At 41.8% G+C, this 15,074-nt stretch overlaps 1 protein-coding gene across 2 annotated transcripts; it reads right to left on the minus strand.

The window, feature by feature from the left end:
• Nucleotides 1-889: 889 nt before the first annotated feature.
• On the minus strand, nt 890-12,706 carry LOC115116378 (MAU2 chromatid cohesion factor homolog). 2 transcript variants are annotated; one of them, XM_029644874.2, is made up of 19 exons: nt 12,295-12,706; nt 12,026-12,043; nt 11,810-11,875; nt 11,304-11,399; nt 11,007-11,101; nt 10,821-10,848; nt 10,314-10,469; nt 6,457-6,603; nt 6,273-6,363; nt 5,999-6,102; nt 5,839-5,916; nt 5,644-5,709; nt 5,448-5,531; nt 5,296-5,345; nt 5,125-5,202; nt 4,842-4,953; nt 4,620-4,710; nt 4,422-4,549; nt 890-4,067 (listed from the first exon to the last, which is right to left on the minus strand). In XM_029644874.2, the coding sequence occupies exons 1-19, from the start codon at nt 12,526-12,528 to the stop codon at nt 3,990-3,992; spliced, it is 1,800 nt and encodes a 599-aa protein (XP_029500734.1). In that variant the 5' UTR covers nt 12,529-12,706; the 3' UTR covers nt 890-3,989. The 2 variants fall into 2 exon arrangements, with proteins under 2 accessions (XP_029500734.1, XP_029500732.1); XM_029644872.2 differs by having other exon boundaries at nt 5,635-5,709; nt 12,295-12,704.
• Nucleotides 12,707-15,074: the final 2,368 nt, after the last annotated feature.

Here is a 15,074-nt window from a genome sequence, read left to right on the forward strand (position 1 = left end):
CTAGGATGAGATTATGCCACCACATCCCTAGCCTTTACCATTAGGGGGATTCAAATATCTGACCCTGTATCAGTGGTTAGGGGGAACCCTCTACTGACTTCCTTAATGTCCCTGTGGTAGAACAACTATGGGGTAAATCTTAAGAATCTTTCCTTGATTCGTGTCCTTGATTCCTTAACCTCCTTCTCAGGAGGAGGGGAGGAACCTGTGTTTTGTGAAAGCCGTTGAGGCATCAAGGACACTGGGAATCAAGGAAATATTTAATTTAGAATATTAACATGGAAACCTCCATAAAGGTTAAGAATATTAACATTGGTCTAGACAACTATTTTTTTTAGGGTACCTTTGGGTCAAAGTGTAATTCAAACATTGGTCAAGACACTACACAATCAACCTTTTGGTAGAGCATGGCGCTTGCAACAGCAGGGTTGTGGGTTCGATTCCCACAAGGGACCAGTACAAAAATGTATGCACTCATTACTGTAAATTGCTCTGGATAAGAGCATATGCTAAATGACAAAAATCCAATGCAGCGATAATCCCCACACCCATTAACTGCATAATCCCAACAACAAGTTTCATTCAAAGGGAAAACGTCTTCACACATCTTCCCACATACTGTATATTGAGGGCATAAATGTGCATTTAAGCATAAACGTGAAAATAAGCATTTTGAGTGTCACATATCAAATTTGTCACATATGTGTGTGTTCCATGGGTTGAACAGAGCAGTTAGATGTTATGCATCAGTCAGGACCAATGCTCTGGACAAATCAAAGTTGAAGATGATAAAGTGGAGTTGGAATGTTCAGATCAGCATAAAATACAGTTGATGCAAAAGAGAACTACATATTGTTTTTAAATGATCTTATTTTTTTTAAAGTCTTGATGTGTTGAAAGAAATCTTTTATTTAAAAACACAAAACCAGAATTGTAAAATAGTGTAATGAGCAGGGTAGCCAACCTATTATAACCTTGTAGTATAACGTAGACGTGAAAATAAAAACACAAGGCAGTCGTCGTAGCTCTAGCATTTTGTTTCACAACTGACCAAACCTAGTATTTACATGTTTAAATCATTCATAAGAAACATAAAAATACACATGGGGGAAAAAGGTCACAAAACATTTATATTTTCTGCCATATCTATACAAAAACGTACCTGCAAAAATAAATAGTGAAACCGATATAATATGGTCAAACATGGTATATAAATAGTCAAACTTTACAAAATCGAATAAATGGATTCATTTGTTAAAAATAAAGAGGGAAATATTTGCAAAGCATTATTGTTTATAAGGCTGCTAAAATAAGTCTGCATTGTGATACAATACAATGACAATCAAATATAATTACAGAGTGATTAAGAAGTGTGTTATTCTTGAAAAAGTTGGTGATAGATTTGATAGTTGACAAACCCTTACTCGTTAAACAGTTCTGTAAAATAATACAAGTAAGTGTTCTCTGCCATGTCACCAACAGGTTGCTCAAAAATGACTCTGCAGTGCCTATCTCTGGTTGCACTTGGGAGTTTTCAGGGGACAATACCTTTTAGATGTCTAAAATACAGGGAGATTTACAAGGTAAATAACAAACAAACGGTGGAACAAAAGGGAGAATATGAGTGGGAATAACATACAGTGCAGTCGGAAAGTATTCAGACCCCTTGACTTTTACCACATTTTGTTAATCACTCACCTTATTCTAAAATTGATGAAATCGTATCTTTCCCCCTCATTTTTTATTTTACCTTTATTTAACTAGGCAAGTCAGTTAAGAACAAATTCTTATTTTCAATGACGGCCTAGGAACTGTGGGTTAACTTCCTTGTTCAGGGGCAGAACGACAGATTCAGTCTTGCAACCTTTCGGTTACTAGCCCAACGCTCTAACCACTAGGCTACCCTGCCGCCCTCATCACAATATCCCATAATGACAAATAAAAAACATAAAAAAAAATTTTTTTTTAAATGAAGCACCTTTGGCAGCGATTACAGCCCTGAGTCTTCTTGGGTATGACGCTACAAGCTTGGCACACCTGTATTTGGGGAGTTTCTCACATTCTTCTCTGCTGATCCTCTCAAACTCTGTCAGGTTGGATAGGGAGCATTGCTACACAGCTATTTTCAGGTCTCTCCAGAGATATTCGATTGAGTTCCAGTCTGGGCTCCTTCTGGGCCATTCAAGGACATTCAGACTTGTCCCGAAGCCACTCCTGCGTTGTCTTGGCTGTGTGCTTAGGGTCATTGTCCTGATGGAAGGTGAACCTTCACTCCAGTCGGCGGAGCTGCGCGCACTGAAGCAGGTTTTCATCAAGCGTCTCTCTGTATTTTGCTCCATTCATCTTTGCCTTGATCCTGACTAGTCTTCCAGTCCCTACCGCTGAAAAATGTCCCCACAGCACGATGATGCTAAAACTACGTTTCACCGTAGGGATGGTGCCACACTTGGCATTCAGGCCAAAGAGTTCAATCTTGGTTTCATAAGACCAGAGAATCTTGTTTCTCATGGTGTGCGTCTTTTAGATGCCTTTTGGCAAACTCCAAGCGGGCTGTCATGTGCCTTTTACCGAAGAGAGGCTTCCATCTGGCCACTCTACCATAAAGGCCTGATTGGTGGAGTGCTGCAGAGATGGTCGTCCTTCTGGAAGGTTCTCCCATCTCCACAGAGGAACTCTGGGTTCTTGGTCACCTCCCTAACCAAAGCCCTTCTCCCCCTATTGCTCAGTTTGGTCAGGCAGCCAGCTCTAGAAAGAGTCTTGGTGGTTCCAAACTTCTTCCATTTAAGAATGGAGGAGGCCACTGTCTTCTTGGGGACCTTCAATGCTGCATATATTTTTTGGTACCCTTCCCCAGATCTGTGCCGACACAATCCTGTTCCGGAGCTCTACAGACAATTTCGTTGATCTCATGGCTTGGTTTTTGCTCTGACATGGACTGTCAACTGCGGGACCTTATATAGACAGGTGTGTCCCTTTCCAAATCATGTCCAATCAATTGAATTTACAACAGGTGGACTCTAATCAAGTTGATGAAACATTCCAAGGACAATCAATGGAAACAGGATGCACCTGAGCTCAATTTGAAGTCTCAAAGCAAAGGGTTTGCTGAATACTTTCCACAGGCACTGTATCTAGATAAAATGTAGTTTTAGTTTTGTTACCGCCTACTGAAAAAAAAATGGGTGCAAACATTGCCTCACAAATTCAACTTGCCATTAAAAATTATTATTGACTTAAAAAAGAAAATGATATAAAAATATTCACCCAATCCAATGTCTTAACTTCCCACTCCAGGACCGTTGTTAGGAGCTTGACAACAATGAAACTTGGGGGACAAAGTGTAGAACTTTAAACGATGGTTAGGTTCTATCTCAGGTCGCTGCAGTGTCACAGAGATGGTCTTCTTTCTTCAACTGGATTATTGTCCTGCCTTGAGTTCGGGGCACAACTCTGTGTGTGAAAACCTTCTATGGTACCTTAGTTGTCAGCAATTAATTCAATGTCTACCATTCATACCGCCAGTTAGACCAAAAAGCTAGCTTCTACACCAGGCTACTCATCACGTTACATTTCAACTCTATAAAGGTGCATAGTTTCATTACGTGTACGCCCTGCTAATGCAGTGCCCAGTGGCAGTCTCTCTGAGGTAGGTGTAAGCTCAGTTCTCTCATCTCACCACCTAAAGATAAACACCTTTTGCGTGTCCTACCACTCTCCCACTAAAAAAGTCCTACCGTTGAAAGAACAAGTTAAAATCTTTAGAATTCTAGATAAAATATGTAGTATTGTTTCCGCATTGGTTAGCTATGCTCGTTGGCATAGTAACTACAATGAAACTGGTCAATACTGAAACAAACCAGCATCCAGGCTGTATGCAGATCAGCGGCATACCAGTCTGCCCCTTCACATCTCTATCCCTCTTCTACCCCCTCTACCTTTCCCTTCCTTTCTCTCTCACTCTCTCTCCCTCTCTCATGGTGTGGTGGTGCTTAGAGCAGGCTGGCCAGGCTGGTAGAGGGTCCATTCTGGGCCTGGAACTGACCCACTGGAGGAGGTCCATCCGTCCACTGCAACAACACACAGTCTGTCAGCTCACTGTCTCACACTCATTCCTCTAGCTGGAATGTCTACTTGTTAAATGTCATTTGTCTGTAAAGTATTTTTCGCTATGTGTCGGACCCCAGGAAGACAAGCTATCGTCATGGTGTCAGCTAATGATGATCCTAATCAAATAAAATATTCCTCTAACTGTGCATGTACTTGTTGTGTATTTTCTGTGTATAATTATTCACCATGGTGCAGTACAAAGATATTGATGAATGACTAACTGATATACTGATTGATCAGTTCTTATCCAAATGAAGTTGTTTTTTGGAAGGCTGTGCATGGGTTATAAAGACTGAGTGATTGATGAATCATACACTGATGAGGTTGTGCTCAGGGAGGCTGCAGGCAGCGATGTGGTCCTGCAGGAGCTGCTGGGAGAAGTTCTGGTGCATCTGAGCTGCTTCATGGGCGTCTATCGTGTTCCCACATGCCTTGTTCAGATCTACAGGGAGAACAGTCATTTCAGTCAGTACATCTCAAAAACAGACACACACAGACAGGTGTTGCCTTACCCTTGAGCAGAGCAGAGGACCAGAGCTGGACTGACATATCAGGGATCTTGCTGGCCAGCTGCATGGCTGGGACCACCATGTTGTTACTCTCCTGGCGGAAACACAGACAGAACCAAATGCATGGTTCAGATTCAATCACACCTCCTAGCATTGCTCCGAGAAATTATGTGCTTTTGGAAACACTGCAATATGATCCTGGAGAGTCCTGTGATGTGATCTCACCCGGTGGTTCCCCAGCACGTAGAAGATATGCCCCAGTAGGACCAGAGAGCATGCAGTCAAACGATTCAGGTCTTCAGCATTGGACATCTTCAGAGTCTCCCTCAGGAACCGCCTAACGCGACACACAGTCACTAACATGTTTTTGTTAAGGTTTCACAGCCGCGCTCTTCAGCTTTCTTTCCAACTGAGCAGGTATTCTAAACGTGTGAAGATATAATTTGTATGTGATGTAATGGAGATGTACATCAAGAAATAGTTTCTGGTGAGCCATGGTTGAACTTACTTGGCCTCATTATAGCGTCCCTGGAAGAAAGAGAGCAGTCCACGGATGTAGAAGGCTGCTGCTCGCAGACAATGAGAGCTGGAACGGGAGGAGTAGAGGAGTCCATTTAGAATCAAACATCAATCGCAAGATTGCAAAAATACATAGATAAACATACAAACACTTTCTTACCTGACAGGGAAGTTGTGATCAGGATTTATCCTCTCCAACAGGTTATAAAGCTGATATAACAGAAACAGGGACATATTACGTCAGGTGAAGAACTCACATTCATCACATACAACTACCCTGCTATCCTGAATGCACCCCAGATGCCCTCTGACCTCCTGGTCCCTGTTGCCCTCCCTGATATAGACGCTGGCCAGGTTGGTTACAATGAACGCCCACAGTTCCTGGTGCGTCGTCAGCTGGAAGAGTGAAACACAGATGTATTTCAATTAACACACCCATAAATATCAAACTAAGGAGGTTACTAATTTTGCCAATAGATATCTTAGTAGACACACTCACGTCACTCACCCGCAGGGCAGCAGTGAACTGCGCCTCAGCGTTATCCATGCAGTTCACTGAGAGACAGTACAGACCCTGGAACAGACCACAACAGTGACGAGGGAGGTGATCGGCACAACATAGAAAATCATAACAGAACAACTACCTGTCCACTGCAAAGTACAGATATAAGAAATAGAAATCCAAGGCTAGAAAGCTACTCACTAGCAGGGTGTGTAGCTGGGATGCATGGTTGGTGAATAACCTGGGAGACTGTGCACACAGCTGACACACCTGAGAGATCTGAGAACAGGGAAACCATCAGCATCACGAAAATCTATCTATATTTACATGAATTCATGTGTATGTTAAGCATGTTCCCTACCTCTTGCAATGCAGTGGCCTTGTGACCAGTGACGAGTCGGCACATGATGATGTGCTCCAGCAGAATGACTTGGAATGTGGAGAGGATGGGGCTGGAGTCCAGCACTGGAAAACACATCAATATCAGCAGCATCAACAGCAACAGAAAGTCACTGACAACCACAATACTTCTACAGCTGAAAAATCACTGGGAGATTGAGAGAGGGTGAGGATCACAGAGATCCTTTTAAATGACCTCCATATGTAATTCTATGGTGAGGATTCCATTGACTTACTTTTGAGCTTTTCCAGCTGCATGAGAGCTTTGTCTGTGTATTTCTGGGCCTTCTCCAGGTAGCCTGCTTGCATGGAGTGCATGACTGTCACCTGTTGGAAGAAAAACAAGTAAGTAAAGTCTGTCGTGACAAGAACAATATGACCAATAGAGGTCAAAGGTCACTTGCAGTAGCTGTATCCCACCAGGTAGACAAGGACACACATGTGCTCCTTGGGCAGCCAGTGGAACAGGTCGGCAGGGTTACTGGGTAGGATCTCATCGTCGTGGAGTGTAGAGATGGTCTGGATGCACTGCTGCAGCTGCTTCAGACACGGCTTCACACTCTTCACCTATCAGCCCAAAGATATTTATTACATCGGTTATGTGCCTTTTCAACTGGGATTACATCTGGAATTGTATGATGACTTCATCTCTGCGTGCATATTGCTCCTAAATCTTGCCGTGTTAATTAAGTCCTATTTTATACAGTTGAGGTCAGAAGTTTACATACACTTAGGTTGGAGTCTTTACAACTTGTTTTTCAACCACGTCACAAATTTCTTGTTAACAAACTATCGTTTTGGCAAGTCGGTTAGGAAATCTACTTTGCGCATGACAAGTAATTTTTCCAACAATTGTTTACAGACAGATTATTTCACTTATAATTCACAATTCCAGAAGGCACACTAAATTGACTGTGCCTTTAAAGAGCTTGGAAAATTCCAGAAAATGATGTCATGGCTTTAGAAGCTTCTGATGGGCTAATTGACATCATTTGAGTCAGTTGGAGGTGTACCTGTGGATGTATTTCAAGGCCTACCTTCAAACTCGGTGCCTCTTTGCTTGACATCATGGGAAAATCAAAAGAAATCAGCGAAGACCTCAGAAAAAGACCTCCACAAGCTTGGTTTATCCTTGGGAGTAGTTTCAAAATGCCTGAAGGTACCATGTTCATCTGTACAAATAGTAGTTTGCAAGTATAAACACCATGGGACCACGCAGTCATCATACCGCTCAGGAAGGAGACGCGTTCTGTCTCCTAGAGATGAATGTACTTTGGTGCGAAAAGTGATAATCAATCCAAGAATAACAGTAAAGGACCTTGTGAAGATGCTGGAGGAAACAGGTACAAAAGTATCTATATCCACAGTAAAACTAGTCCTATATCGACATAACCTGAAAGGCCGCTCAGCAAGGAAGAAGCCACTGCTCCAAAACCGCCACAAAAAAGCCAGACTACGGTTTGCAACTGTTCATGGGGACAAAGATCATACTTTTTGGAGAAATGTCCTCTGGTCTGATTAAACAAAAATAGAACTGTTTGGCCATAATGACCATCGTTATGTTTGGAGGAAAAAGGGGGAGGCTTGCAAGTCGAAGAACACCATCCCAACCGTGAAGCACGGGGGTGGCAGCATCATGTTGTGGGGGTGCTTTGCTGCAGGAGGGACTGGTGCACTTCGCAAAATAGATGGCATCATGAGGAAGTAAAATGCCGCATGAGGGAGGAAAATAATGTGTATATATTGAAGCAACATCTCAAGACATCAGTCAGGAAGTTAAAGCTTGGTCGCAAATGGGTCTACCAAATGGACAATGACCCCAAGCATACTTCTAAAGTTGTGGCAAAAAGGTTTAAGGACAACAAAGTCAAGGTATTGGAGTGGCCATCACAAAGTCCTAACCTCAATCCCATAGAAAATTTGTGGGAAGAACTGAAAAAGCATGTGTGAGCAAGGAGGCCTGCAAACCTGACTCAGTTACACCAGCTCTGTCAGGAGGAAATGGGCCAAAATTCACCCAACTTAAAGTGGGAAGCTTGTGGAAGGCTAACCGAAATGTTTGACCCAAGTTAAACAATTTAAAAGGCAAAGCTACCAAATACTAATTGAGTGTATGCAAACATCTGACCCACTGGGAATGTGATGAAATAAATAAAAGCTTAAATAAATAATTTCACATTCTTAAAATAAAGTGTTGACCTAACTGACCTAAGACATGGAATTTTTACTCAGATTAAATGTCAGGAATTGTGAAAAACTGAGTTTAAATTTATTTGGCTACGGTGTATGTAAACTTCCAACTTCAACTGTACATTTTTGACAGCCCCTTATCTTTTTATTTTGTGACCATGGACCACATAATCAAGACTTCATAAAAACTCAGGCACTATCCCACGTCTGCTAAGTGAGTGAGGTCTACTGTATCTATATTTTACAGTGGCTTGCGAAAGTATTCACCCCCCCTTGGCATTTTTCCTATTTTGTTGCCTTACAACCTGGAATAAAAAAAATTGGGGGGGGTTGTATCATTTGATTTACACAACATGCCTACCACCATGAAGATGCAATTTTTTTGTGTGTGAAACAAACAAGAAATAAAAACAGAAAACTTGAGCGTGCATAACTATTCACCCCCCCCAAAGTCAATATTTTGTAGAGCTACCTTTCGCAACAATTACAGCTGCAAGTCTCTTGGGGTATGTCTTTATAAGCTTAGCACATCTAGCCACTGGGATTTTTTCCCATACTTCAAGGCAAAACTGCTCCAACTACTTCAAATTGGATGTGTTCCGCTGGTGTACAGCAATCTTTAAGTCATACCACAGATTCTCAATTGGATTGAGGTCTGGGCTTTGACTAGGCCATTCCAAGATATTTAAATGTTTCCCCTTAAACCACTTGAGTGTTGCTTTAGCAGTATGCTTAGGGTCATTGTCCTGCTGGAAGGTGAACCTCCGTCCCAGTCTCTGGAAGACTGAAACAGGTTTCCTTCAAGAATTTCCCTGTATTTAGCGCCATCCATCATTCCTTCAATTGTTTTCTTTTAATTTTACCCCCTTTTCTCCCCAATTTTGTGGTATCCAATTGTTAGCAGTTACTATCTTGTCTCATCGCTACAACTCCCGTACTGGTTCGGGAGAGACGAAGGTCGAAAGCCATGCGTCCTCCGAAACACAACCCAACCCAACCAAGCCGCACTACTTCTTAATACAGCACGCATCCAACCCGGAAGCCAGCCGCACCAATGTGTCAGAGGAAACACCGTGCATCCGGCGACCTGGATAACGTGCACTGCACCCGGCCTGCCACAGGAGTCGCTAGTGCGCGATGAGACAAGGATATCCCTACCGGCCAAACCCTCCCTAACCCGGACGACACTAGGCCAATTGTGCGTCGCCCCACGGACCTCCCGGTCGCGGCCGGCTGCGACAGAGCCTGGGCGCGAACCCAAAGTCTCTGCGATGCAGTGCCTTAGACCACTGCGCCACCCGAGTGGCTTTTTTCTGGCCCAGCTCTGTGGAGTATACGGTTTAAAGTGGTCCTATGGACAGATACTCCAATCTCCACTGTGGAGCTTTGAAGCTCCTTCAGGGTAATCTTTGGTCTCTTTGTTGCCTCTCTGATTAATGCCCTCCTTGCCTGGTCTGCGAGTTTTGGTTGGCACCCCTCTCTTGGCAGGTTTGTTATGGTGCCATATTCTTTACATTTTTTAATAATATATTTAATGGTGCTCCGTGGGATGTTCAAAGTTTCAGATATTTTTTTATAACCCAACCCTGATCTATACTTCCATGGTCTTCATGGTGCCCTTTGCTTAGTGGTGTTGCAGACTATGGGGCCTTTCAGAACAGGTTTATATATACTGAGATGTGACAGATCATGTGACACTAAAATAAAGTGCACCTGTGCGCAATCTAACAAATATGACTTCTGAAGGTAATTGGTTGCACCAGATCTTATTTAGGGGCTTCATTAGCAAAGGGGAGGTGAATACATATGCACACAACACTTTTCCGTATTTTTTGTTGTTGAATTTTGTGAAACCAATTTGGACTGCTTTGTGTATGTCCATCACATGAAACCCAAATCAATTTAAATTACAGGTTGTAATGCAACAAAATAGGAAAAAAGCCAAGGGGATGAATACTTTTGCAAGGCGCTGTAAATACCGTATGTAGATTGTGTAAATTCCTGTCTATATTTTGTCTACTTCATTTAGTCAAATTCCGGGTACATGTAAATGTACTTGGCGTATAAAGGTGATTCTGATTCTGTACCTGTCCAGCGTCCAGGTAGTGTGTGACCTGCAGCACCAGGAAGAAGACCCTGAGAGACTCCTTCTGGATGGGGTTTCCCTGCCAGTTCTCCACGATGGTCCCACACAGAGTCAACAGAGGATGCACTTCCCCCAGCTTCCTCTCCATCAGCAGCAGCTTTAGACAAACACACAGGGTGACATTTCACTCTTCTTAAAACCGCCGCAATTTTGTCCCTAAAAATATATATTTTTCTTACAAATTATTCAAGTAGGATGCCTCAAAACTTCCATTACAATAATGTCTATCCGCTAGTGACTATTAATGCAGGTAAGTAAGTAAACATTGCAAAAATAAGCATTGGTTTCATTTTTTAGGTGGCCATCAAGACATTCATTAAAAAACAGCGATGGTCTAAGTGGTTTCAGCAGAATTGAATATTGAATTTACTTAGTTTTATCATTATTCGATTTTAATTTGTCGTCATGAGAGAATGTCTTGACATGGTTAGTATATTTCTCAACTTACCATTCCTTTACTCAACAGAAAGAGAGCTCTGTGCAGGAAGAAAGAAAACAAGGATATCAGTAACATTACCTGACCAGACCACAGCACTAGTCCTCAGGGCAGTAAAACAACACCTTGATAAAGTACAGACATTACTAGAACTGTTAAACTGTTTCACTTGTATTGTGTTCTACCATGATACACTACCTGGTGTATTCAGAGCCCACTACCCTGGTATACTCTGCCCCTACCCCCAGGAGGTCACAAGCTGACACCAGATCCTTCTCCAGTGTGTGCAGTTGCTGAAGAAAAAGAAAGAAAAAGGACAAGAAAACTTTTATCCACTATTTAAGACAAGTAAATAATGACCCATATAGATGTAAATTGAGGTGAATAACAGCTAAATACATTTCTGTGAACCTCGACTTCAGAACTGATTTGAATTTTTAAATTTCAGTCATTTTACAGATTGGGTTATCAGGTCCGGTTGTTAGGTTGACTTACCGCCAGTTGGAAAAGCAATCTGCAGTGCCAGTAGGGAGTTTGCTGGGAGATCTGGATGGCCTTCCGCAGCAAGGGCTTTGCCGAATCAACCAGATTCTTCAAAGAAAGACCAGATCAGAGACAATCATCAGTTCATTGACTTAAATAAATAACTTTTACAACAATACTGTATAGGACACTACAAATCAGAAGTGTTTGCTAAACCAACTAACATATCCTAGTTAATCTTACTGTTTCAGAGTTCACTTACATGCAAAAGCAGCTTAATGAGGGAGAAGACAATGCAAGGATTACCGATTAGGCCTATTTTATGATGACATAACAGCCAAAGCCAAAATAATGGAGTATGATATTTTGTCTTACAAAAGGTTGACAAACAAAAATGCTGAGATAAACATGTGAACAGATAAGCAAGGCATGTTTACACTGACATTTGATTGAATTCAGGTAATAGTGCAAGGTGAAGGTGGGCCACAGGTTGGAAATGAGAACAATACTACACTTACCTGTTGGCAATACAGTTCTGACAGAAGACTTGCTGCCTCGAATTTGACATCTTCAAACTGAGGGATCTGGTATTACTTGTAAAGGAAATGTATTTTTCTGCATGATAACACTAGCATCAATGAAGAAAAAAAACGTACGGGGCATGGAGACATGGTAAACATTTGTTCAGGTAGATGCATGCTCTCTCTCTATCACACACACACACGAAAGGATACTTGTTGTGATATGAACCACTATGGGGGGAAAAAAACAGAATGCGAAAATTAGTTTCAATATCTGTTTAGTACATGCAATGTTGCATTGTTTGATTGATGTCCCAACAATTATTATAAGCTGACGCGTGATAATGAAATATCCTTACTGATAATCAACCACTCTCGTCCACTTTTCTGATCAACAACACACCGATAGCTTTGCCAAAGCTGCGGCCTTCCTTTTCCCTCCCCTTTAAAACACATCCACGGAGTTTCTGGGGAATGCTTACCGCTTTCTCCAAGTGGCTTCGGGCGAGTTCGGTGTTCTTGGTGTGGTGGTAGAGTACCGAGCCCAGCTGGAGATGAGTTCGGGCCTCGACCCTCTGCGGCGGCTTGAACTGAAACACCGCCTGCAGACAGTGAACGCAGAGACGGATCTTCGGAGGACTTGAGGTGCGAAAATGTTCCGCAAAGCCGAGCAGAGCTAGGTACCAAGATTCCGGGGCCTCTCCGCTTGTCGCCATCTTACTGACAACAAAAACATCAACAGTCGCTATCGCACCACTGCCGTTGTTCAGCGAGTTTGCTCCAGAGCGCTGATCTAGGATCTGTTATGCTCTCTGACTTCTGATTGCTATGGTTAGGTTGGGAAATGGTCAGCTGATCCTGGATCTGCGCGTAGGAGCAAGCGACCCCACGCGATTTCAATGGCAGCGATCACGGAGATCCCTTGCATCTTGGGACATGCAGTTGATTTATTTATCATTTGTAAAAGTGATATAGCTTGACAAAATATGTTTACCTGAGTCCAATATTTGTATATTGTATGGATTATATTTGACTTCCAGCAGTGAATAGTATTTTAACAGAACTAGAAAAAAAGTATACGGAACCTTTTTATTTTATGAAAGCTCAACCTAGCCGAGACGATTTATTTGAAGGACTTGCGTACATGTTTAACTATTTACAGTATAATAACGTAGCAATCAATTCCAGCAATATCGGCTTCCACGCTGTGACGTTATTTGCGTAATCTCCCCAGTTGGGTTTGAGTCCTTGGGCGCGTTCGAGCGGATCACTTTTGTCAAGTCTTTGACCATCGTTAGTCACTCTCTTTCAAAGGGATCCAGCTTTTGTCAAATTAACATCAGATTTGACTTTTCATAGCAGGTAAGGAGAATTTACGCATCATGTTAAGGTTAGGACATTAATTTGACAAAAGATGGATCCCTTACCCATGACACTTGCACCTACATGTCGACTGCATGAACTTTACTAAAAATAATGTGATCAAAGGTCATGAGATTTTGACTGCAAGTTTCTGCAGTTGCTCTTCACCAACTTCATCCTGCAGCCATCACCTGTGTTGTGGGAGGCTCTATTGTCAACCAATCATTATTTGTATTTTTTTTTACCCACAAGAAATACAGTCACCAAATACATGACTGAAACAGGAGCCAGTTCATGTGTACAGTACATATATACAAATAAAAGTGATTTTGGGGTTAAATGGGTTTCCATCACATTTTCAACTCTGATGATTTACTGATGGATTTGTCATAAAAACTGTTGTGTTAAATAGCAAATGTGCCTACTCTGGGCTTGCCACGTGCACTCTAACCAACAACAGATACAGTGTGTGTAGACTGTGCTGATAGGCTCGTCTACATGATGAGATTATTATGGATACAAGTGATCATGTTTTTATTTGTCAAGCATTGATCATCATGTCATCAGAATAAGACCCTCAATATTTATTGGAAAGCAGCATCAAAATACACACTTTCACCACCCTGCAAAGTTCATCATAAATGATTTAATCTGTTGCCTAATAATACAAATTGTACCAAAACTTTCTCTTTCGTGGTTAGTATCTAGGTTTCCATTTAATTGGTGACAGATTTTCATGCAATTATTAAAAAATCTGCATAAAAACAATGTGCACATTTTCCCACCAGAGATGTTTCCATCATATTGACCTGTTGACATAGTACACACAAAAATACATTTTGCTGTTAAATTCTCATGGGTTTCCATCGCATTTTCAACTCTACTGATGGTTTTCTCACAAAAAATGTTGGCATTATATAGCGAGTGTGTCCACTCTGGTATTGGCAAGTGTGCGCTAGCCAACAGCGGTATCTGCGCGCTGTTGGCTAGAGGGCACGTATAGCCTACATGATGAGATTATTATGGATAAGAGCAAGAATATTTGTCAAACAGCAGTCAAAACAGCATCGATCATCATGTCACCAGAATCAGACCCTCAATATTTATTGGAGAAAAAAAGCATTAAGCTCATCACCTTGCACTTTCACCACCCTGTTCAATTCTTCATTCATTATTTAATCTGTAGCCTAATAAACTGCATGGTTTCCATAGTCGTGGTGGGATGATCACACAACATATGGTGTCATTCTGCCCCTGAACAAGGCAGTTAACCCACTGTTCCTAGGCCCTCATTGTAAATAACAATGTGTTCTTAACTGACCTGCCTAGTTAAATAAAGGTTACATTTTAAATACATTTAAAAATCCAAGTTTACTTCAATATAATGGTTATTATATCAATACTTGCTCATAAAGGTGCTTCTGCCTCCATTCATTTTACTGACACAAAAAAAGATCCCACCATGTCAAACGAAGGAATCACAAGAGGTTGGTGGCACCTTAATCGGGGAGGATGTGCTCGTGGCAATGGCTAGAGCAGAGTAGGGTGGCATGGTTTCAAACATATAGAAACCACATTTTTGACTCCGTTTAAGGCAGCAGCTACTCTTCCTGAGGTCCAAACACATTGACATTTATATTACACATAAAACAAAACAGTACTTCATATAACACTGTCACACCACCAGATATCCACAACACAAAATGTATGATTCCACTCACATTATTACGGTGTACGGGTTTCTCTTCACAGTCCGTGCTGTTCCATAAGGTGTATTTTTATCTGATTTTTCCTGCTTGCATCAGTTACCTTATGTGGAATAGAGTTCCTTGTAGCCATGACTCTATCTATGTAGTACTGTGTGCCTCCCATAGTCTGTTCTGGACAGACTATGTCTGTT

This window comes from Oncorhynchus nerka, linkage group LG9b, assembly GCF_034236695.1.
Source record: "Oncorhynchus nerka isolate Pitt River linkage group LG9b, Oner_Uvic_2.0, whole genome shotgun sequence".
NCBI classification, from domain to species: domain Eukaryota; kingdom Metazoa; phylum Chordata; class Actinopteri; order Salmoniformes; family Salmonidae; genus Oncorhynchus; species Oncorhynchus nerka.